Source organism: Dipodomys merriami, unplaced genomic scaffold, assembly GCF_024711535.1.
Source record: "Dipodomys merriami isolate MVZ:Mamm:240054 unplaced genomic scaffold, mDipMer1.0.p SCAF_420, whole genome shotgun sequence".
NCBI lineage: Eukaryota > Metazoa > Chordata > Mammalia > Rodentia > Heteromyidae > Dipodomys > Dipodomys merriami.
This window is the reverse complement of record NW_027205827.1, coordinates 106,742-131,952: the sequence shown is the minus strand read 5'-3', so window position 1 is coordinate 131,952 and position 25,211 is coordinate 106,742. Positions and strand designations below refer to the sequence as shown.

Here is a 25,211-nt window from a genome sequence, read left to right as displayed (position 1 = left end):
TGGGAAGCAGCTTATGAGACCCTGTGATTGATACTTGTGTTTCACCTACCACCTCTGAACAGCCTTCACAGTGACAAGCCAAACACACACCAAGTTATTGTGAACAATGTCTAAATATAAGCACTGTTGAGCCAAACCACCTGATTTATAACCAAATAACCAGACTTTCAGTAAAAGCATCAGCAGTGATCAGCCTTCCTGAGATGTAGGCATTTCTCAAGTTCCAAGTTGGTGGCCTCAGTCAATCATGCCACAGAACCCTCTCTAAGCAAAAGAGTAGGCAGGTGCTTCTCTCTGGGAACATGAGGAAGAAAAAGGCTCATTTCTGCACACAAAGAGGTAGATAGGTGAAAATGAACCCATTACAGATAATTTTCTAGGGAAGGGAGAGAGAGATCACATGTGTGCATGTGGAGATGCTACCCCAGCCTCCCCCCCCAACCCACCCACACACAGAGAAAAAAAAAATCCAGCCTAAAGTGTCAGTAATGTTAAAGTCACACTACTTCCCAGTCACCAGAGTCTGGGATTCTTCATTATACCAATCCGCCCTCCCAGCCATAGTGAGCCGCTGTGAGCCTCAGCCTGAATGCTTGGGAAAGGTGAGGCGATGGACTCCATAAGGTAACAACATGGAACCTGCCAAACAAACTAGCCCCACCACAGCCTGCAGGCTGGGGGGATTGGGCGGGGGAGAAGTGTGTGTGTGGGCCTGGGGGAGGTAAAATACAGCATGTGAAAGGAAACCTGAGCCACAGAGGGGACCTTTCAGGAAAGGGTAGCTTTTATAGGCAAAGAGGGGCTGGACTAGGAACCTGATGTCTACCCAGGCTGGCCTGGAGAATGAGACAGAGAGCCCCTCTGGGCAAGGAATCACTGCCTGGAGCCTAGGAGGCTTGGGCACAGTTGTAAACACAAGTCTGTGCTGCCTCTCTAAGCTTTCGTGTCTGCCTGCACCTGTTTCCCTTACCTTTGAGATGCCTGCTGCTGCCTCAGGTCTGAACTAGGGGACAATGGCTGAGCGAGTCTTGCCACTGACACATGCAGGTCACTGTAGGATCCTGGTGGCTGGTTAGGAAGCCTCACTTCTTAGCAGCCCATGGTAAGCCTGGTAGGAGCCCAGAGGCTGCAGCAGACTGAGGCCCGGGAGGCTCTTCCTCATTTTTTAAATGAAGAGTCAGCAGGGTTCTTCAGAAAGCACTGATGCAGACGCAGGGCTCAGGGCCTAGGGGCCTGACTTGGGCCTTGTTTCCTCCTACTGCGCAGAAGCTGCTGTCCATCTGGTCTGTTTGCTGGCTCCGGCTGTCCAGGCTCTCCCCGTCTGTTGGGTCTGTTGTTCATGGACACGCTGGCAGCCCAAAGTTACAGTGGCCATGCATCCCCCTGGCTGTGACATGCTGGCTGAATGGAGTGGGAGGCCTGGGTGTTGGCTCTGGCTCTGATGCCGGGTGACATTAGGCAGGGTGGGTGACACAAACAGGGTATGCACTGTCCTGAGATTGATTTCCAACATCAAGTAAGATTGCTCATGACTGAAAGGGCAGCGTTGCGCATTGACTGGGGCCAACATGAAAATATACCATGAATAAGGAGGAAGGGTTTCTCTGATAAAGCTATGATCCTGTACCATCTTTGGCATCTATTAAGTGCCTAATGTGTACACTGCTAGGGAAGAAAAGGCCCCCAACAGAGGCTCTGAGACTGTTTAGCTCCTTGTCACCATTTAACAGATGACACTGAGAGGCAGAGGAGCAGAGGCTTGCTCCCACTGCTTCCATTCCCAGCTTGCCTGCCTCCCCCTTGTCCTTTGCTTTTAGCTGTGCGGGAAGAGGGGAGTCTCTGCAGCTAGACAGGTGAGGGGGGAACTAAAACAACAGCCACGTTCCACACCTGAACTTTCTCACTTTCTCAAGATCAAAGCATCTTGCCAGGGACAAGTGGCCCTGGGAGCACTGGCCACTGTCCTGTGGGGGAGGAGGGTTGCTAATCAACCCAGGGCATTTACCAGCTCAGGAACAGGGTCTTACTATCCAAAGCATCAACCCATTAGAAGTTTTACTTAGAAGAAAAGAGGGAAAATGAAGAGGTCCTTTTGTTTATTTGATAGGTATTCTACCACGACACGCCCAGCCCTTTTATATATATATATATATATATATATATATATATATATATATATATATTTTTTTTTTTTTTTTTTCCCCCAGCCCTTTTGTATTTTATTTTTCAGATGGTAATACTGGGGCTAGCCTGGATCTATGATTTTCCTACTGATGCCTTCCCTGGAGCTGGGCTCACAGATGCTCCTCCCCACACCTAGACTGTTGGTTAAGATGCTAACTTCTTGCCTGGGCTGGTACTTCCTAAGTAGCTGGGATTATAGGGGTAAGCTTCAGAAGGGCTTTTTAGAACTACAAGTTTCAACTGAACTACCCAGATTCAATGTGAGGGTGGCTATTCTCTTGGACTCTCACAGGCACACTGCTGAGTACTGACACCTGCACACCAGACGCTGTTTTTTTTTTTTTTTTTTGTCAGTCATAGGACCTGAACTCTGGGCTCTTCAGCTCAAGGCTAGTGTGCTACTACTTGAGCCACAGCACCACTTCCGGCTTTTTCTGCTTATGTGGTGTTGCAGAATCGAACCCAGGGCCTTATGCATGCAAGACAAGCGTTCTACCACTGAGCCACCTTCCCAACAGAGGCCTTTTTACAAAGCATAGGTGTGACAGTGGTTCCCAGGGAAAAAAAGTCCTCCAAAGCTTTTTTGGAAATTGAGTCTCTTTTTCTTTTTTTTTTTGGTCAGTCGTGGGGCTTGAACTCTAGGCTTGGGTGCTGTCCCTGTGCTCTTCAGCTCCAAGGCAAGCACTCTACTGCTTGAGCCACAGCGCTACTTCCGGTTTTCTAGTGGTTTATTGGAGATAAGAGTCTCAAGGACTTTCCTACCCAGGCTGACTTTGAACCATGATGCTCAGATCTTAGCCTCCTGAGTAGCTAGGATTACAGGTGTGAGCCACCAGTGCCTGGCTTGGGTCTCTATTTCTTCATCTGTGAAACAGAGTATTTCATAATGTTCTCTAAAGTCCATTGAAAACAAGAAGGAAAAAAAAAAAAACCACTTTGAATACAGCATTGGAAACTTGGGCCCCAAATTGGCTCCTGCCCTCTTAGGCCTCAGTTTCCCCATTTATACAATACGGGGAGAGGACAGAGATCCACTGAGGGCCTACCATAGCTCCAACCTTGGAAGCCTGGTGCACAGAAGATGCCCATATATGATGAGGACTGGATGATCATTCAGATACTGAATCAAAGCTTCACATTTATCACAAGCACTCAAGAGCCCAGGGCTAGACAAGGAGGGCGGGTTCCAACATGTCCACAGGGCCTCAAGGACACAAGGCCTTGGCAAGTCTGACACTTCTTGGGCCTCTTTGGAACCTGGGAACTCTTTAACCATTCTCTAAAGGGTTCTGATGCATCTTCAGTTTCATCTGAGGGAGGTGCATCTGTAGTGTTCACATTTAGTGTGTGGACACTCTATGCTTCTAACCACAGGGGCGCTCATCCCACCAAGACATACTTTCTGAGATCAGCTAGCCCAACTCTGCTATGGGAAAGCTCTTATGAGTGGACATATAACTTACAGGAGCCTGCTGATGGCTCCAGCTCTGGCTCTCAGGCCTCGCTGCTCCTTCTGCCCTAGCCTGGCCCCTCAGAGGTGAGAAGACAGTAGCAGGGGCATATGGATGGTGTCATTGAAGGTCTGCCTACCCTGGCCACGAACCTTGCTGTGTGGACACAACTCCACCGTTGATGTGGGGTCTTGCTGAGCTTGAATCCACCTGTCTCTTCTTCCTCCTCATCTCTGAGGACAGGAGTCTATGGACACCCAGTGCTATCAGCTATTGAGGACTGTCTCTCTTGAATCAAACCAAAAGGGGGATGGGCCCGAGCACTTTAAGAAGCAGAAACGCATTGGCTTTGACCACACTTGGGAGATGTAGAAATGCAATTCTGAAAGGTCACTGTCACCCCTCAGTAGTCTGGGCTCTGGAGGGCAAATCTTCTCCTGCTGGACATTCATTCTGGCAGCTTCCTGACAGGCTCTTTCCACAGGGTGAAAAATTTTCTTAAAATTAAATCTCCAGCTCTTTGCTCCCTAATGAAATTGATTTCTGCCTTGATACACAACAAAGCTTTCATTTTATTATTTGGCTGGGGTTTGACCACAATAATTACAAGTTTTTTTCAGCATGGCTGCAAGTAATTGAGTTCCAAAGTTACTTACTATTGGAACCGGTTTCTTTTAAGAAGCACAGCTCCCACAAAACTAAGTCAACTCTTGTAACTCTCTAGATGTTTTTGATTAAGATTAGAGGAATTCTGAAGAAGAATAAACCTTACTTTCTTGGCCTGAAAAATTAGAACTCAAAAGAAGTCCTGCTGCTCTGTGAGGGCCGAGTCTGAAGCTTCCAGTGACCAGGCGTGAACAGTGTCACAGCTGAGCCTTGACGGGGTTACCATTACTTATGTTGACTAATGCCCTGCTGAAGTGTGCGATCATCATCACTGGCACAAGAGGACACTGCACACGCTTGCTCAAGTGGTTTCCTAACACCAATACCAGGAAGTTCAGAGGCCCGCCTAGCCCTCTGCAGATCCATTTTTCCCAGGAGTCTGTGTCCAGCGCATGTCTGGTTCTTTGGTAGGGAATTGTAGGTAGGGAAAAGGTGGAGGCTGGGAATGCTGGTAATTGGCACCATCTTTTGTGAGTCCAGGTGTTTTTTGTCCCTGAGGGGCAAAGTGGGGAGTTGGAGATTAGCCAGAACTTCTGGGTATTTAAGATACATCCCTGGTCATAATGATCATGCTTCATGAAACTGTTCAGAAATGATTGCCATGCCCATTGTATGGACGCAGAAATAGGCCATAAAGCTACCAAGAGGCTGAATTGAAGTTTGGAGCAAAGATTCTGGCTTAAAGCAGTCCATCTGCTTAGCTATGACACTGTTTGGTTTCTTTCTACTGCTAAGTCCCACCAGAGTAGCCCGCACAACAGGCATAGAGAATCACCACACAATAAAGACAGGAGGTGACACCAGAATCAGGTCTCCTAAGTCTACAGCCAATGATTTTCCTGCTCTGCCTCATTAAAAAACAAACAAACAAAAACACCCTTATAGGCAGGAAAGCCTGTAAGACTCTTACCTCCAATTAACTACCAAAAAGCCAAAAGTGGAGCTGTGGATCAAAGGGCAGAGCACTAGCCTCAAGCACAAATACTCAGAGACAGTGTCCAGGCCTTGAGTTCAAGTTCTAGGACCAGCAAATACACACACACACACACACACACACACACACCACCATCACCACCACCACCACCACCAAAAATCTCCAAAATAAAACCATCGTATATAGGTGATTCAGTGGAGAAATCTAGAAAACAAAAACAAGCAAAAAGAAGACAAAAAGAAGCTCTCTGCTCACAGAGAGCTAATCCCAAGGGCACAATACCTACATGCCATACATGTGCTAAACAGCTACAGGCAGGGCTGAGTTCTGTGACCCCACTTCATTTCAGTTGTGGCTCATGTGACTTCAGAGGTGAGGAAAGGAGATACCCGAGGCTTCTCCTCCAACCCCAAACCTAAACATCCATACACAGCAGCATCTAAAATAAACCATTTCACCGGGAGCTGGTGGCTCACACCTGTAATCCTAGCTACTCAAAAGGCTGAGATCTGAGGCTTGCGGTTCAAAGCCAACCTGGGTAGGAAAGTTGTGAGACTCTTATCTCTAATTAACCACCAAAAAACCAGAAGTGGTGCTGTGGCTCAAGTGGTAGAGCCCTTGCCTTGAGCTGAAGAGCTCAGGGACAGTGCCCAGGCCCAGAGTTCAGGCCCCATGACTGGACAAAGACAAAAACCAAACCCAAAAAACAAACATAAGACAACAACCCACAAATAAATCATTTCTTGAGGTTCTCTCAATTTTATTTATCCTCAGAGGCCCTGCTCAAATGTCTGCCTTCAAGAAGTCTTTCAAAGATATATCCCTGTCAGACATCGTCTCTTCTACCTTCCCTCTTCTACACTGCTCACCTACCTCCTATTTTCCTTGTCTAGGCTGTGAGCTTAGAGGCTAAAGACCTGGTGTACAGTAGGGACTTCACAGCCCTGCCCTGTGACTCTAGGCTAAGAATGTAGAAGGCTGACGTTCCACGCCTGGAAGCCATCAGCCACGTGTGGATTTCTAAAAGGAACATAGCAGGAAATAAAAGAGAGGTTCTATTTAAAGCATTTCTAATAAGCTAGCTTTGCCAAACCCAGTTGTTTCTGATATTCCTCTTGGGTGAAGTAATCTTAAAAAGAAAAAGAATTAAAAAGGAAGAGAAAAGGGCCAAAGCATTATTAGAATGGCAAAAACCTACCAGCGCTGAAGGAGGAGGGAAGCTGCTGGCTGAGGGTGCTCTTCAGGAGTGACCTGTCCCCAGGGAGGGTCAGGGTGGGCACCTGTGGGAGTAGGTGAGTGGGCCCCCATACCTGCATGCTCACACACACATGCTCACACACACGCTCACACACACATGCTCACACACGCGCTCACACACACACACAGCAAACACAATTTTATTGTTTCAGCATTTGAACTATGAGGGCAAAGATGAGAGCTGTAAAATCTTGACATGTGATTTTATAAATCTGCCTCAAATACCAAGAACGTTTATGGGGAAGTCGGGGAAGGAAAGGCAGTGCTTACAAGCCCCAGAAGGGTCCTATTCTGCCTGGGAAGGGAGGGCCACCCGTGGGCTCTGCCAGGAACTTGCCTCAGGACCTCAGTAGGTCTTTCCTGTCACATTGGCCCTCTATTTCCTTATCTAAAAGCCAGAGTCTTGACCCAGATGACTCAAGGCTCTTCTTCCAGCTTTAAGTATTGTGTGAGCAACTAGCTTTGCTAGGTGGAGGCCAATGGGGTTTTCTGTGGGGGCTTTGAATTGCTTACCTAGCTCTAACTGAAGTAAAGCCCCACATCACACACTTTCCTGGGCAGCACAAGAACTGGAACAACTGTTTGTACTTGCACAGCCTCCCACACTTCCCAGGACCTTCCACTTCCATCCAGGAGGTCAGTGTATTGTCCAGCGGCTCAAAGATGTGAAGCCACTTGCTGGTGACATTCCTACCTGGATTCGGGCTCTGAACTGTGGTCTAGAGTTCATGGCCTGTCCTGTAGAATCTTTTAAGAACTCCCTCAAGTCCCCAAACAATTCATTTCCAGATATATGTCACATTAACAAGATGCCACAAATGTGATTGGAAGGGGGGAAAAAAAAGAATTGTTTGGAGGGGTCATGCAGCACCTGCAGAGGGACCTGAGCCGGGGCATGAGTGGTTTCCTGGTGATGGACGGGCACTGGAAATGCCTCCCCAGGCCGCCTGAGCTGCCCAGCAGATCGACGAGGGCTGATAGGAGATAATTAAAAACTGGCTGGAAATGTAATCAAGTGGCTCAGATGCTGGAGAGGAACAGGGAGCACTTGGGAACAAAGGGCACTGCTGTATGCCTGACTATGAAGGGAGATAGAGAAAGAATAACAAGGGATCCTTGCCATTCATGAGCATTTATCTGGCCCAGCCACATGCTCAGATAGTACTCAGAGCATGGACTGGCAGAGTGAGGCAGGATGCTTATGGCACTCTGGCATCTAGGTTCTAGGCCATTGTGGGAAGTGAGGAGCTGAGATAGGAGAAATGTGTTTTCCTGGCTCTTTTCAAAACCATTCTTTACTGGGCTCTGGTAGCTTACTCCTGCAAGCCTAGCTACTCAGGAGGCTGAAATCTGAGGATTGTGGTTCAAAGTCAACTGGGGCAGGAAAGTCCACAAGACTCATCTCCAATTAACCATCAAAAAAGCCAGAAGTGGAGTTGTGGTTCAAGTGGTAGAGAACTTGAGTAAAAAAAGCTCAGGAAGAATATCTGGAACCTGAGATGAAGCCCCAGGACTGGCACATGTCCCCTCCCCCCCCAAAAAACACCAACCCCCCCCCCCCCATTCCTGTCCATATTTAGCTGGTGGTGGAGCCAACCCTGAACTCAATTACACAGACAGGGCAATCTTCCAGCCACTGAGGAGGAGCTAAGAGATCAGAGAAGTAACAACCTGTCTAAGCCAAAACAGACAGGAAATGACTGCTCACACTGGACCCTAGTTCTGTGGACCCCAGTTCTGTGAGGTTCAAGTCTCAGTCAACAGAAGATTTTATCTAGACAACCATGAGGCTCTGGGATGCTGTGCCCCTTGCAATCTGGGCTCTCTAAAGTCTATACATATATGAAGCACTCCATTGAGAAACATTTTACAGATGAGGAAACTGGGGCCCAGACATGTTAAGCCCCTTTGCCCAAGACTATCCTGTTGGTACTCAGGGAGCGGTTTTAACAGGCCAGATGGATCCAACTTGAATATGAGGCTGCAACACCCTCCTGCAGGTAGGCACTGGCGATGGGGTACACTGTTAACTACTGGAAGAGTTACTGTCTCTCTGCTGGTGGTTCTTTACCACCTTCAATCCTCCTCCTTTTCCAAGGACCAAGGCAGGACAACCGCTCTCACCTAGAGTCCTCCCCCATCCTCCAGCTCCTGTCCCTTTGTGGGATAGCAGCTGTGGTGTGGCCTGCCTGGAACCATCTCCTTCCTCCTTCTGTAGTCTCTCCTACTTCCTGCCTCATCCCCACCTGGCAGTTCCGCAGGCATGGAATCAGGATGACAGGGCACAGGGCTTGGAGAGGGAAGGGGAGAAAGTCTCAAGGCAAGGAGAAATCATGCAAGCTGCACATACCTGCTTCCTTCAAAGTATGAATGTCCTAAAGAGGAGTGACTCACTGTGCCTACAGGGACCCAGCTGGGGACTGGGACAAGCAAGCAGCCATCAGAGGTATTCTGAGGAGCCCTGCAGTGGCTTCAGAAGGGCTACTTTGGAGGCTTATAAATGGGAGGGGGGCAGTCATGGTAGAGCTAAATATTTGGAGACTTAGACTCCCCTCCACCCCCCTGCTTTGGTACTAGGGATCAAACCCAGGGGTTTGCACATATTAGGCAAGTATTCTACCATTGAGCTATGCTCTGGCCCAGAGCTTCAGAGGTTGGCCTAACAGAAGTAAATGAAGTCTGTGTTCCCTTGTTGAAGGACGCAGGATGCAGCCTCTCTTCATCTCCCACACCACCCTGCAAGCCTTTATTATTTCTTGCTCCTGGCTGTCAGCAGCAACAAACTAAGATTAATCACTCTACCGCTTGCCTAGACCCAGACATGTCTACTGTGTGAAAACTCTCTCCTTCACCATATAAATCAATGAGAGAAGAGAAGAAAGAAAAACACCTCTAACTGAAATGTGTAGTTTTGGTCCCATAACACCTACCCACTCACTCTTCTCCACTAGAGCCCAGGAGGCTGCTAGAGACCTTGAGCCCAGCAGTCAGATTACCTGGCTGCACCAAGCAGATGCAAAGGGATCTTATTAAGTAAGCTGAAAGGCTGGAAGTGTGTCTTCATAAACTGTCCTGCCCTTCTGCCCTATGGGGATGGAGGAAGGGCCTCCCTTTTATCTTCAGACTGTGGCCTAATCATGGAATCCTTAAACTGGAAGCAAGCATGCCAATCAAACTTTCACCCCCTCATTTTATATATTTAGTTTTGCAACACAGAGATGATCTTACTTGGCACATGCTATCAGATCATGTACTACACCACAGATCATACCCCCAGTTCCTTGTTTTAAAGATATTATGGGGAAAATAACAGCCCTATGCATTAAGGAAGCAAAGACAACCTAGACGTACACTCTGAGAGCCCAGGACTCTGTGCACACTACTCCTTCCATGACAATTTCTAAAGGCTCTACGAAAGAGGGGAGGAGCAGAGCATGGCATGTTGACCCCCTGCTGTGAGCCAGCTCTGCTCCTTTTCCTTATTTTGTCCAGATTTCTCTGCAAAAGCTTGTGAAACCAAAACTTGTGAAGAGCCACTCATGAGTCGAAAGTGCCTGCCCTCGTTTCTAGATGAGGCTCCGTCACTTGCCTAGTATGTGTGATGAGAGGTGCACACTGAAGCCAGGATTTGGCTTCAGGTACCTCTGACCTGAAAGCCTGGGGTTTCCTCATTATGTTGTCAGCATGCAGACTGTGCAGACTGGAATAGTGAGGGTAGGGTAGAGGGGGGCAGGATCCGTCACCTCCTGGGTGACACTTATGGTGTGCTTAGTTCACTAGTGGTTCTAGACTCAACTTGGAGAGCATCACTGCACCCTGCTGTGGCTCTTGAGGACTCTCACTGACTTGTGGGATAAGGTTCCCAACCCCTTGGCCTAGAAATGGGGGCTGCACCTCTCCTCTCTTGGGTGCAGTTCAGTGTGATATTTGTTGTTCTTCTACACTTCCACAATCCCTGCCTCTGTGCTCATTTTTCTCTTTCTGTTCATGGTTTAAGACTTCTTCATCCTGAGTTAAACCAGCTTAACAGGCCCATATCAAGCATTGAAATAGAAACAGCAATAAGAGACCTCCCAGCTAAGAAAAGTCCAGGACCAGATGGTTTTACAGCGGAATTTTACAAGGCCTTCAAAGCAGAGCTCACACCAATACTCCTCCAACTCTTCAATGAAATTGAAAGAGAAAGCTCACTACCAAACACATTCTATGAAGCCATCATAACCCTCATCCCAAAACCAGGCAGGGACTCATCAAAGAAAGAGAACTATAGACCCATTTCTTTGATGAACATTGATGCAAAACTTCTCAACAAAATTTTGGCCAATCGACTTCAACAATTCATCCAAAAAATCATACACCATGATGATTTCAGGGATGCAAAGCTGGTTCAATATACGCAAATCAATTAATATTATTCACCACATCAACAGGAGCAAGAATAAGAACCACATGGTTATCTCAATAGATGCAGAAAAAGCATTCGACAAGATCCAACACCCCTTTATGATGAAGGTTTTGGAAAAATTAGGAATCCATGGAACATTCCTCAATACAATAAAGGCTGTATATGACAAACCTACAGCCAGCATTATACTCAATGGTGAAAAACTAAAGCCATTTCCTCTTAACTCAGGAACAAGACAAGGATGCCCACTCTCTCCACTTCTCTTCAATCTAGTATTAGAATGCCTAGCTACAGCAATAAGACAAGATGCAGACATAAAGGGGATCCAAATAGGGAAAGAAATAAAACTCTCCCTCTTTGCAGATGACATGATCTTGTATTTAAAGAATCCCATAGACTCCACTCCCAAATTACTCAAGCTGATTCAAAACTTTGGCAAAGTAGCAGGTTATAAAATTAACCCCCCCAAATCAATGGCTTTTCTGTATGCCAACAATGAGAAAAGTGTGGCTGAAATTAGGAAAGCAACTCCATTTGTAATAGCCCCACAAAAAATAAAATACCTAGGAATTAACTAAAGAAGTGAAGGACCTCTATGATGAAAACTTTAAAATCTTAAAAAAGGAAATCAACACAGAACTTAAAAAATGGCAAAACCTCCCATGCTCCTGGATTGGAAAGATTAACATCGTGAAAATGGCAATACTTCCCAAGGCTATCTACAAATTCAACGCAATACCTATCAAAATTCCACCCTCATTCTTCAAGGAAATAGAAGAGGCAATCCAAAAATTCATATGGAACAATAAAAGACCCCGAATAGCAAAAACGCTCCTCAACGGAAAGAACACTGCTGGAGGAATATCAATACCAAATTTCAAACTCTACTATAAAGCCATAGTAATCAAAACAGCTTGGTATTGGCATAAGAACAGACCTCAGGACCAATGGAAGAGAATTGAAAACCCAGAAATGAACCTACAGACCTATAGCCATCTAATCTTCGATAAGGGAGCTAAAACAATAGAATGGAAGAAAGACAACCTCTTCAGTAAATGGTGCTGGCAAAATTGGTTAACTACATGTAGAAAACTAAAGCTAGATCCTTATACATCACCCTGCACCAGAATCAACCCCAAATGGATCAAAGACCTTGAACTCAAAGCAGACACTCTGAAAACATTACAGGATGGAATAGGAGAAACCCTAGGTCTCCTTGGCTCAGGCCGAAATTTTTTGAATAGAGACCCGGAAACACAACAAATCAAAGAAAGGTTGGACAAATGGGATTGCATAAAGTTGCAGAGCTTCTGCAGGGCAAATGACATAGCTAGCAAGATCAATAGAAAGCCCATGGATTGGAAGAAGATCTTTACTAGCCATACAACGGACAAGGGTCTCATATCTAAAATATACTTGGAACTCAAAAAATTAAACCCCCCAACAACAAATCCTCGAAGAAACAACTGCCCAATAAATAAGTGGGCAAAAGACTTAAAGAGAAACTTCTCTGAAGAAGAAAGAAGGATGGCCAATAGACACATGAAGAAATGTTCAACATCCCTAGCCATAAAAGAAATGCAAATCAAAACAACATTGAGATATCACCTCACTCCAGTTAGAACAGCAAAAATCAAGAATTCTAACAACAACAGATGCTGGAGGGGATGTGGACAGAAAGGAACCTTACTTCATTGTTGGTGGGAATGTAAACTTGTTCAACCACTTTGGAAAGCAGTATGGAGGTTCCTCAAAAGACTCCGCATAGAGCTCCCCTATGACCCAGCAATCCCACTTTTGGGCATTTACCCAAATGTTTACAAACAAGACCACACTAAAGCTACCAGCACAACTATGTTTATTGCAGCATTATTTACCATAGCTAAGATATGGAACCAACCCAGATGCCCCTCAGTAGATGAATGGATCAAGAAAATGTGGTATATATACACAATGGAATTCTATGCCTCCATCAGAAAGAATGACATTGCACCATTTGTTAGGAAATGGAAAGACTTGGAAAAAATTAGATTAAGTGAAGTAAGCCAGGCCCAAAGAAACATAGGTCCCATGGTTTCCCTTATTTGTAATATCTAGTATATGTATGAGTCAAGCGGAAAAGGTCAGATAATGTAATGTCAGGAAAATGAACCCTTAGATATGTATTTTAATGTTTTTTTCGTTCATGCATGTGTTTCTAACGCATTTATAAGATTATCTCTTTGTTGCTTTGTATGTCCCTCCCCCACAGTATAACCCCTGCCTTCACTATATTTGATGTCAGTATAACTTGTGGAGGAGATGGGGAAAAACCAGTTGTTTAAGGATACAGGTGGACCTGTTGCAACAATGAGAAGTACAAGTTGTCATGTCCAAAACGAGCTTTACAACGTCGGTGCGGGGGCGGGGGGGGGGAGAAGGGGGGGAAGGAGAAGGATTGGGATTGGGGGGGAGGGGGGAGGCTGGGAAGGGATGTGAAGGGTAAACAAAGGAGGAGGCTGCAATGCTTGGTAAGAAATGTACTCATTATCCTGCCCATGTAATTGTAACTCCTCTGTACAGTATGTTCACAAATAAAATAAAATAAAATTAAAAAAAAAAGACTTCTTCATCCTTTAAACAACCCTTTCTCTAGTACCTTCCCTCTTGCTTTCTATTTTCCACATGTGTTTCATGCGTCCATGTCCTCCATCTTGTCAGATGTGGGCTCTTGTTGGCTGGAGTGCAAGAACTGTCCCTGAGTGGGGTGGAGCTTAAAGGGCTGAGGAAGGGCAGAGGGGGCTGTGGTAGCAAGTCAGGTACCAAAAGCCTCTCAGAGATCACATCTGCAAGGAAGCTGGAGACTTGCTGTGAAAGCCCAAAGGCCCTTTGGAAAGTCTTTAAGAGGTCGCTTGCCCCACGGGGATGAGGACTCCCCAGTGCCCCAGCACCACTGCGTATGCCCCTATTCCAAGGACAGCCCCCTTCCTTTGCCCATGAGGGACTCCCCTGCTCCCTACCAGCTGCAAACTCTGAAGTCTTTGAAGTCTCCTTTTCCTTATTTTGTCCAGATTTCTCTGCAAAAGCTTGTGAAACCAAACCTTGTGAAGAGCCACTCAAGAGTCAAAAGTGTCTGGAGAACACTTTTGAGATTTCTCATGACTTTCCATCGATTTACCCTACTTGCCTTTCCAGACATAAGAAAAAGTGTGTGCGTTTCATGTTTTCTTGCCAATTTTTAAAGTCTCAGCCCTTTGAAGGCTTCCATCAGCTACAGAGAAGACTCTGGGGCCAGCCATGGATGCAGGGTCAGCTTGAACCCATCCAGTCAGGCTGGAGGTGGCAAGAGGGACAGGGGAGTAACAAAAGCCATTTATAGGACCTCCATAGTCAGCTTCACAAGCAGGGGCTCTGTCACGGAGGGGCACTAAGACGTGATGGGGATGGAGTACCATCATTCTCTCGGGTTTCCTGGGAGGTTACATAAGGGCCAGCCTGGCTGCATCCAGGGGGTGTGGCCAGTCATCACCACCTGTATCATGACTGTGGTTAAGTGCCAAGTAGGCAGCCTGACCGGATGGGAGGGGGTTGGTTGTGAATTTCTACTGGGCTCAGTTCCTCACTCATGAGGCAAAGGGACGGAACTAGAAAGGCCACTAAGGCCATTTCCAAGCTAGCACTGAGAGCCACTGGAAGGCCTTCTGACCCAGGGTAAGAAGAGCTGGGGCGGAGGCTGGAATGTCCAACCACCTCTGTTCTGGCCTCAGCTGGCCTCGGGCCATTCACCTCCCTGTATTTTCAGATGATGGAGTTTGGGCATTTGCCCCAGCCACGCTCTTCAGGGCCATTCTAGGGAAAGCAAGCAGGCCGTCTAAAATGTCTTGTCTATGGATACCCAGGGGAAGTGGGATTTAAGTTCAGGCCAACAGGATTCAGAGGTATCCATAAGTCTGTGACTTCCATACTAAGAAATAGACACTAACAGCTCCTCTGGGAAGGAGCTCTTTGGTATGTCCAGGGCTGTGCCTCCCACTGAGATGCTCATCTAGTCATTAACGACTCACTTGCAGCCTCCTCCTGCAGCTTCTTCCAGCCCTCTGTGGCACAGCTGCCCAACCCCCATAAGCCGACGCTGGACTCTAAAGATCCTTTGGGGAGACCTGTGTACAGCAAGGCACAGGCTGAACTGGCCAGCTGTGAGCCCTTGGAGCCCTGTCTACCTTGGCTCTTTCTGATGCCTAACCAGTGCCTGGTACAGAAGGCTCTGATAAGTACCTTCTGAGGGAGGACAGAGCGGATGGAGGGCCTGGTCCTCTGGGGGTAGTCTCATCTCAATACCTTCTCCACCCCTAGAACACTCTCAGGGCTGGACCTGAGGCTCACATGAAAGTGGCCAGCAGTGCAGAACTAGCATAGTTGGAATTCCAATGTCTATTTGCACTCCTGATAGCTGAGCCGGCATGGGGGTGCCATTCCCCACTGCTTTGGTGGGCAGGCCCAAGTGAGAACCCACACACTTCATGCACAATGGCTAGCAAAGCTGGTGCCTGTCTCAAGCAGCCAGGACCTGCAGTACCAGGCTGTTCTGTTTTTGGTCAAGGTTATTAATGCCAGGCAGGTGTCCCCTAGTCAGCAACTGAATTGGTCATAATGCGCTAGGGTCACTCTGGGAAGCAAGTCGACCTTCCTAACTTGGGGTTCTTAAAAGGAAGGCAGATTGGGTGACATGGTCTTTTGGTCTTGGAGGAAGGAAGTGATCTCATGGCTTCAGACAAGCATGCAGACTAAACTTTCCATTTCTAGCTCCTTTGGGCAAGAGCAGTCACCCGAACCACAGCTCTCATGATTAGATCAGACAGGACAGGTGCAGCCAATCAGATCCTGGCACTTGTCCTGGGTCCTAGAGGCTGCTATGGCTCCTCTCCTGGGACAGGAGGTGCGTTAATTTAGCCAGAGGCCGCCAAAGAGAAAGAGGGCTGCATGCACAGATGGGGAAATGTAAGGAGTCAGGAAATACCTTGATAGAGGTGGAAGGGACCATCAAAGTCCAAATCTCATTAGGCAACTGTGGACACTGATCCAGAGAAGGGAAGGACTTGCCCAAGATCACACAGTGAGAGCTGAGTGGCGGGAAAGGATGTCCGTCCAAGATCTGAGACCTCAGGCCTCTTAAAAATGGACTTGAAGCAAGCTGGGCGCTGGTGGCTCACGCATGGCATACACCAGGGACAAAGCAGGTTAGCCCTTGGCCCTCTGCAACCTATCTGTGAGGTAACATTGGGGCTTGTGTAAGTAGGGGATGCTGCACAGAGATGGAGAAATGGTCTCTGCAAGATATAAGTGGAGTTACTTTGGTAACTGGTTCTAGGCTCACAGCCATGGCATGTGCTGAGTACTTAGTAGATTAAGTACTCATATAGATACTCCATATCCACACATGCAGGGATATGGAGTACTGCATGGCCTTGGTGCCCAGCCAGTGTGCTCAATTCAGGCCTAGCCTACTGACATGCACAAAGAGGAAGCCCAAGCCTGGTCAGGTCCTGGCCCCTTGGTGAATGGCAGGGCTTGGAGTGGGACAGTCTGTCCCTTATTCTGCTGTGCATCCAGCCAGGACTTCTATAGAGATACCTCTGGCTGGTTCCCAGGCAGCAAGAATTCTAGAGGAAATGAATGCCAGAGAGACTACAGGGTTAGGAGCAACAGCCTAGCAAGACCAGTGTCCCAGAGAGTCAGCGGGCTGCCTGGATCTGCAGAAAAGGCTGGCCACACAGGTGACTGATGCCACTTGTTTTTCGTGAGTCTTGCAGCTCAGGAGAGTGTCATTCCTGGGTTGCAAGATTATCTGAGTAAAGGTATAGATTAGCCGGGAGTCAGCAGCCTTGGCCATCAGTTTGCACAGGGTGCACGTGCTCCCTGACCCCATCTTGCCTCAACCCAGCCTGTCAGCCCAGGTGTGGTTTAGCACACTGAAGTCCCCTCCACTGCCATCATTTCTTGAATTCTTCAAGCTATCAGGGATGATCACAATGAGGCATGTAGAAGCCAGAGGCTTGGGGAACAGCAACACTCCTACTTTTTGTCTTGAGTATTTTCTCCCAGCTGGATAGAAATTCTCTATATTTTCCTAGCCTTCTGTTGCACATTCTCCTTGACTTCCCTCAATGATAAGATGTGCTATCTTCAGGCCACTTTAGCTGACTTTCTTTCTTTATTTTTAATCAGCTATTAGAAAATGTGTTCTCTTCCAGTGCTGGACTTGGCTTATAACTCCCCTACCTGGGGAGTTAAAAAGCCCTAAAATGGGTTTTTAGAAGATTCCTTGGGTCCCACACAGCAATAGCACTGAATGATGCAGCACCCAACCAAACTCCCTTTTGTTTGTGACATTTCTCTTATACCTGACATCAACTCCTCACAGGTCAGGAAGACCGGACAGTGTGCAGAACAGCCACAGGTAGTAACACAGCAGGATGCCTCACAGCTCTCTCCAGTTCCTCCTAACCATTAGCCAGACCCGATAAAAGCCAGACCTGCCTAGGAGACAACCCATACGTGTAAAGAAAGTGGTCAGACAGCCACTCTGTAGTCCTGGCCTTGCCCCTTGGGTTGATTACTGCCTTTGAGAGCCTCAGTTTCCCAGGCTGCACAATGGGAACAGTATGTTCCTCATCAAAGGGCTGAAGTTAGAGGTTTGAGACCAAAATGAGAGGTGCTGAGAGCCTGGTACAGACCCTGGTTGGTGGCCTGAGTGACAGCAGGGCTACTATAATCCCTAGGACAAAGACCTCCTCTCTGGTAGGAAGCAGAGATAACCAGAATAGCTCCTGTGTGCCTCAGGAGAATGAGACCAAATTGAAAGACCAAGGCTGAAGTAACTCCTGCTAGGAAGTTTCCCAGGGACTGCAGGTCCGTCCCCCCATGAGCCAGTGGTGGTGTGCTATGGAGGTGTGGACTGTACTTACTTCAGGGACAGGGAGTAGTCGTGTTTGCTGGTCTGGCTGTTGCGGACAAGGTAGCTACATTCCTTGCAGAGTCGCAGCAGGTTCTCAGCATCTCCTCTGCTGATGGCTCCGTGATACCATCTGGGAGAGAAAGCAGAGCTCAGTCAGAGCCCAGCAAGGACAGGGTGCTCCCCTCAGATGGCAACTGCCAACTCCCAGCCTCCCAGGTGCCTGCATTTGTTCCAGAATTCAACAGCTGTTTTCTGAGTACCTGCCAAATGCCAGATCCTGAGGGGAGAAGAGAGAGTCAAATCTAGTCAAACTATCACAACCCTCTGGGGTCACACAGCAAACCTGGGGTGCCAGGTGCTATGGAGGTAAAGTGAAGCTGGGGAATGTGGAGTACTGTGATTTTAGGCAGGAAAGCCTGTGGAGAAAATGACACCCCAGGAAGCCATGAAGAACAGTGGTTAGAAAGGAGCTTTTCTGGCAGAGGACAGAAGGGTTGAGGCACAGGCCTGAGGAGTCACCTGTGCAGGCTATGGAAAGAACCAGAAGAAGCAAGTGGCTGGAAAAAGGTCACAAGGAGAGGAGTGGGAAGTGTGGCCCCAGGTCAAGGTGGAACAGGCCAGGAGCATTTCTCTGAAGGAAGCCACATTAGGTGCTGACAGGAAGGCCACTCTGACACTGTCTGTGACATGGGAGAGGCTAACTCAGGACAGGGGTGTTACACAATGCTCCTGCCAGATGCCTCTAGGTACAGGAGAATCTCAGACACTACCCATGCCAGAGGGGAGGGAGAAGGATCTATGCATATCCGCAAGAATGCCATCACCAGAAATCAGGATATTGTCTTCTATGATTGGGAAAGCTGGAAGGGAAATGACAGTAGAAGGGTTAAAATACTCAATACCAACAGGAGGGTACATATACCTCAAACTCATGAGTGAATATAAGAGCCTGGGGTGGGGGTGGGGGCTGGTGTCCATAGGTTACAAGAAGAGACAGAGATGTGGAGCCTGGAGTCTGTCTCACCATTCCAGAGACCACAGCTGGACATGCCACTGAAGGTGGCTGAGCTTTGTCTGTATACCAACTTAGGGCCATGCCAATCCCTTTGGGATTGGATGACTCATGGAAGTGTTTGGGTATGTTCTGGAGAGGAGTGTTTTCAACAGTGGAGGATACTATCTGTCTATCAGGACTTCAAGATGTCATTTGTGTAGTCCTCGTTGTGTTTTAGACCAGCTGATGTGGGTATTCTGCCTCCGCATGTGTACCTTGACGTTCTACCTAGACAAACCTCTGCTGCAGGTCACTGTGTGCTTCCTGCCACTGATACCACAGTGACATCCAGCCAGCAGGCGAGGCATGGTACATCAAAACCTAAAAAAGACTTGGGTCCTAGAACACTGAGGACTGGAGAATAGACAGAGCCTAAATGGAGCACCTCTGTCTAGAGAGGGCTGAGCAGCCCAGCAGAATGCTTGGCAGGGGGTGCATGGTGACTGCCTTTCTCTCTACTTACACAGAAACATGAGGGTGGGGTTGGGGATACACAAGAGGAGAGGGCCATAGTGAAAATGTTTTCAGGTGTGCCAAGGCCCAAGTCATGCTTTAGAGTGGCTGTTATGGGAAGAAACAATGAGACAAGGACAGAGCTGGCTTCTGAAATGAGAGGCAACAGACTGATGTGACACCCTCCAGAGAGCCTGCCTGCACAGCACACCCCCAGCGAGCTGACAAATGTTTTATTAGGAAAACAGCTTCCAGCCATTTGAAGCACAGCCATCCTCAGGGAAGGTCTGGAAGTGGCCTCTGGGGAAGTGCTGCCCACGGCCAGGCCCTCCCTGATCACACAGTGAGGCTGGCTCAAATGGGCTGCAGAGGGTGGAGGTTGGGGGAGGGGCAGGGCATGTTTCTGGATCCCTGTTAAGGATAGTTCCCCGGGTGATAAGCAGGATTAGCTACCAGTCTTTCCTGGCACTCCCAGAAAAGGGAAAGGCACAAGCATGGTCTTGGGGTCTAGGATCAAAGGAGAGACTAAGGGTAAAGGGCACTGGGTCAAGAGCCAGGCAGCCACCGGCAGCCTGTCAACAGGACAGGGAGCCAGGCTGAGCTTCTGTGGGTCTGTGGGGGTGGGGACCAACTGTTGGGCCTAAGTAAGCTCTGCCTGGAATGAAAAGAGACTAGGCAGGAAGCTATTTTGGGGACATGTGAGACCCTAACTGGCCAGCCAGGTCAAAACCAGGGCATTAGGGAGCCTCAATTATTTCCATTCATTCCATTCAATATCCATTGGCTCATCCAATATTTACTTACTGCTCCCTACAGCCTTGATCTCATCAGGCTGACGTGGAGAGGCAGAGTCAACAAGCAGATACAGGAAACCATCCCAGATAGTGACAATTGCTATACAAAGGCTGTGGCAAAGCAAGGACTGTGGAGGGGAGGGAGCAGCTGTAGAATAAAGGACAGGAGAGCCCTCCCCCTCCCCCCCCCACCCCGAGATTATTTATCTGCAAATCCTGAGGTGCCAACTGTGTAAAGAGCCCAGAAGAAATAGCAAGTGTATAGGTCCTGAGACAGGAATGTGCTTGGGATGTTTACACAGCAGATAGGTAGCAAGCACTGTGAGCACTGAGTGGTACAGGATGAGAATGGACTTTCCAGTTATGAGTGAGGCCTTATGGGCCAAGGAAACAAGTCTGATTTCATCCTAAACATGTTGGAAAGAGTGTGTTATATATACATTGTTATATTTGCTTTGAATGACCTTATAGATCAACCAGCCTGCCCTGAGGACAACTCAGAGGGAAGCAGGAGGAAAAGTCAGAGGCTGCTGCATTGGTTGTGCAGAAGAGGGAGGTGGACAGACTCAGTTTTGTGGAGGAAAAAAAATGGCAGAACTTGGTAATGGAAGCAGATGTTGACATAAGACAGAACACGGAATCAACAGGACTCCAAGTTTGTGGCCTCAGTTGTAAGTAGACAGATGTGGAAGCTGGGGAGGAGCAAATTCCTAGGTGGTCAAGATCCCAGTTCTAAATGCATTGAGTTTGAAATGCCAGGGAGGTAGCCAGGTATAGGAGTGAGGACCTCTGGGAAAGGTGAATCATTACCAGCATCATGGGAGAGAGTACTCAGGGATGCATATAACTGGACACTGAGCCCAGGTCAAGGAGGGGTAAGGTGCCAGAAGGAGTGGCTGGGGAGAAGAATGGACAAAAAGGCAGGAGACAATGGAGGTCCCAAGAGGAGGGAGCTGTCAGATGTGCCCACTGCCATTGAGGATGGAGGGGGTTATCTGGGGACTCAAACAGAAAAGGAGCTGAGAACTGTTTATTCAGGCCCTATGACATGGTCTATGTTCTAGCCACAGTTCTGGTGTGGGGGTCTCTCAGAAAAGTTTCTGCTCTTACAGGGCTTGTTTTCCATAGGGGCAAGTCAAGCTTATTTTCTTCACTTCCTTCAGCAAAGTTTGTGTTTACAAACTGGTCATAACAATGATGTAAGATGGGGTTGGGGTGCAGGTGGTTCTTTGTCTGTATGAAGCTGCACTGAAAGTAGAGGAGTTACCTAAACACATCTCTGAGGAAGGAACTTCAGGACTTCTGGAAGGCCAGGATAACCCTGGGAAGAACAGGTTATATGGGAAGGAAAGGCAGACATGTCTTTGGACTTGCTGAGGGTCTTCTTGGGCAGAAATGGGAAAGGAAGGGCATCCAGCTTCATCTGGGAGTAGAGAGAGAATGGGGAGACTTTAGCTAACCCAGGCAGGCCTGGCCACTGATAGTCAGGTTGCACATGGGCTGGCTTCCAGGAGTCTCTGCTCTGTTTGTTGATTAACAAGTGCACAGTTTGATCAGAAATAAGCAAAGCTGGCTGCACAATCTGCGTGGCTGTGAGAGCTGATTAACCACACTGGCTGGGCTCCCAGCAAGCTCCAGGAGGCAGGAGACTGCAGCCTCCCAGGACAACAGCACACACTTCCAAGGGCAGAACATGACATCATTCGGAAAACCTTGCATCCTGCTCTTCAAGCCAGCCTTTCCTGTTGGGGGCGGGGAGAGAAAAGCACTACCAGCTAAGCAAGACCAGAGTCCCCAGGGCCAAGACTGATACAACACATGATACCCACAAGGAAGGCTTATGAGGAACCTACTCAGCTAAACCACACACAGATTATTTTTCGGTCTCTTGACTAGCCATTGAGGGAGGGTAGTGGTGTTAACATCATGAGGAAGGACATGGCCAGGCCCAGGAGTCATGAGACATACATTCTAGTCCTAGGGCTGCTTCTGCTACAGCCTCTGCAAATGAGGGGGCAAAAAGGCCCTATAACTCCTGCACTCCCAAGGCAAATCAATGAACAGAGGCACAGCAATCAGATACACTGGGGTTTACAATAATGAGAAACAGAGGTTCACAGCAATGAGATATACTGGGGTTGGTGTTGGATGCTGATCCACAGAACTTACATCTGCTTCTCTAGTGGGACAGCAGGATCCACTCTCTCCCCCAGAATCCCACAGAACTCCGGGCTCCCATGTTTGATGGGCTTGAAGCCCCCTCCTGGAGCACGAAGTTGGCGCCGCCGGTCCCTTGAAGGTGAGGGCGATGACTGTCGCTTCTCGTTGCCATTGAACTGGGCTGAGCGAGCAAAGAAAGAGTATGGTTACCAGGTGGCTCTGTAAGGAACACAGTTTCAGACAACAGTCACTTATTTAGTCGTATTTTACAGTTTGGTGGAGGCAGAGTTTCATGCAATGAAAAAGCCCCAAACACTGGCTTCTTCTACGGTTTTGAGCATAGCCCCAAAAGCTAAAGTATTGGAACCTTAATTGCTCAAGGCACAGTGTTGGGAGGTGGGGCTTAGTGGGAGGTGTTTGGGAGGTGGGGGTGGACTCCTTGTGAACTAGAAGGCTACTGTGATGGTGATATGACTGGGTTATTATAGAGCCAGGTTGCCCCTGCTGTTTTCTCTCCTTTGAAGCTGCCCACTCACCCTTCTGCCTTCTGCCAGCAGTTGGAAAAGGTATCATGCCCTTGGACTTCTCAGCCTCCAAAACGTGAGCCAAAACAATCCCCTCTTCTTTACAAATAACCAGCCTCAGATTTATTATAACCACAAAACAGGCCAAGACAGCTTCTCAAGACAGGACATGCAGGGGCTACCTGGCTGTGCCAAGTGAGACTGGGGGGCTGGATGTGTCTCCAAAGGCTAGTTAGTGAGGCCCTAAGCACACAAGGTTCTCCCTCCAACTCTAGAGCAAGGGTGCTAGGCCCTCTGGATGGTTCTCAGGGAAGAGCTGTTCTGCACAGTGTGGGAAACCTGCCTCCATGAGGCTTCTCTCCTCCCATTCTATGATCCCATCTAGGCCACAATTGCTCCATCCGCCCCCTTTCTGCTGGGCCAACCTTATAGAGTTCTCCTTGGGGTGTCATGTTGTCACAGAGCCTGCTTCTCCTCATACTGGATGCTGCATGATCCAGACACAGTGAGATTAAAGCAGCACATGAGCTTGAGGATGGAGGCTGGGCTCTCTCACTTACTTTCCTTCCTGTCATGTGCCTTTTATAGGCTTGTGGAGGGCACAAATACGCTACAGAAAGGACAATGAGCTAGAGATGCTAGAGAGTTCCTGGGGACCAGCTAGTCCACTTGCAAGTCTTCCCTTTGGGCCTCAGTTTCCCTCTAAAAGACAGGGGTAATGAGAGCCCCACTTTATGGCGATGAAATGAGGTGAGGCACACGATCATCTTAGCAGAGTACCTGGCAGGTAGTCCTTTGCTAGATGCAGTTATCATATACCTATATTGTTATGAGGATCACATCTTCACAATGCAGATATGATATGAGACTTCATATCAGCTATCAAATTAAGCTGAGCTCCACTCTTCTTCTAATAGATTATTTCCAACCCCTCCACTCTTCTTTTTTTTTTGGGTCCGGTCGTGGAGGTCTGAACTCTGGGCCTGAGCGCTGTCCCTCAGCTCTTCAGTTCAAGGCTAGCGCTCTACCACTTGAGCCACAGCGCCACTTCTGGCTTTTTGCTTTTTTGCTTATGTGGTGCTGAGGAATCGAACCCAGGGCCTCAAGCATGCAAGGCAAGCGCTCTACCACTGAGCCAACTTCCCAGCCCCCTCCACTCCTCTTCTATGTCTACTGATTCTCAGTGGTGCCTCAGCTGAGTTACTCAACCTTTCTCAGCTCCCATATCCTACTTCACTGGGGTGAGGTGAAGATAGATGAGAGAAGGCACTAGAATACACAGAGGTTGCCAGGTCAGCCAGGTGCAGGCCTGCAGAACAGCTCCAGCTCAGTGCAGATGCATCTCTAACCCCATGTCCTTGGCCAAGCCTGGGCATGGAAGATCTCAACCCCACCTATGGCAATGTTACACATAGAAAACTGAGGAGCGGTCAGGTGCTGGTGGCTCACACCTGTAATCCTACTCAGGAGGTTGAGATCTCAGAATTGCAGTTCAAAGCCAGCCTAGGCAAGAAAGTCCATGAGACTCTTATCTTCAGTTAACTGCCAGAAAATTGGAAGTGGTACTGTGGTTCACAGTGGTCCAGTGCTAGTCTTGAGGGAAAGAGCTCAGGGACAGCACCCAGGCCCTGAGTTCAAGCTCTATGACCAACAAAACAAAACAAAAAAGAAAAAAGAAAATAAGAAAAAGAAAACAGGGGAGGGAAGTTCTTGCCAATCTAAGACTCTAGATATGTTGGACCTGCCTACTCTCTTGACTATGCAGAGCATGTGGCCAGCCTGTCTACCCAAGATTCATATGCAACACTCAATCACAGTGTGGGGCACTTTTTAAGGGCAGGAAAACAGTGGTGAGCAAAACAAAACAAAAAGATGTCCACATGAGAGCTCAGATTCCTGGTGAGGAAGGGCAGGAATAAATAAGCCAGCATGCCAGTAGCTGATGACAGCATCGGACAGACAAATACGGTGGAATGGGGCAGGGATGTTGTCTGAGTAAGCAGCAGATGGGAAGGGGGATGACTATGGAAAGGGCAGTCCTAGAAGAGGGAAGAGCAGAGTCCAGGCAATGAGGTGGCCCAAGGTTTGAGCATTGAGAGGTGGAAGGGCCAAGAGAGCCAGCCCTCAGGGGTCTGGAGAGTCTGGATTTCATTCTAGTTTTGGTGGGGAACTTGTTCACCTTAGAATTTCTGTTAGGTTGGCTAAAAAGAAATGGAGGGGGCTGGGGTATGTGGGACCTTGTACTTTCCACTCAGCTTTTCTGAGAATTTAAAACAGCTCTACCAAAATTGTTTATTAAGTAAAAGAAAGGATATGGGTAGAGGGGCAACACTGGGAAAGGGGAAAGCTCCCTTATTTCAAGTAGAGCACAAGAGGAGAAAGAGGATCAGGGACA

At 48.1% G+C, this 25,211-nt stretch overlaps 1 protein-coding gene across 1 annotated transcript in view; it reads right to left on the bottom strand.

The window, feature by feature from the left end:
• The window catches only part of LOC138807538 (SH2 domain-containing adapter protein B), a 136,172-nt gene that overhangs the window by 7,226 nt on the left and 103,735 nt on the right, over window positions 1-25,211 (bottom strand). Inside the window, exons 4-5 of the mRNA XM_069993294.1 lie at window positions 22,302-22,473; window positions 17,842-17,961 (exon numbers count right to left, since the gene is read on the bottom strand). Of these exons, the coding sequence (XP_069849395.1) occupies window positions 17,842-17,961; window positions 22,302-22,473 (292 nt within the window). The remainder of the gene's footprint in view (window positions 1-17,841; window positions 17,962-22,301; window positions 22,474-25,211) is intronic.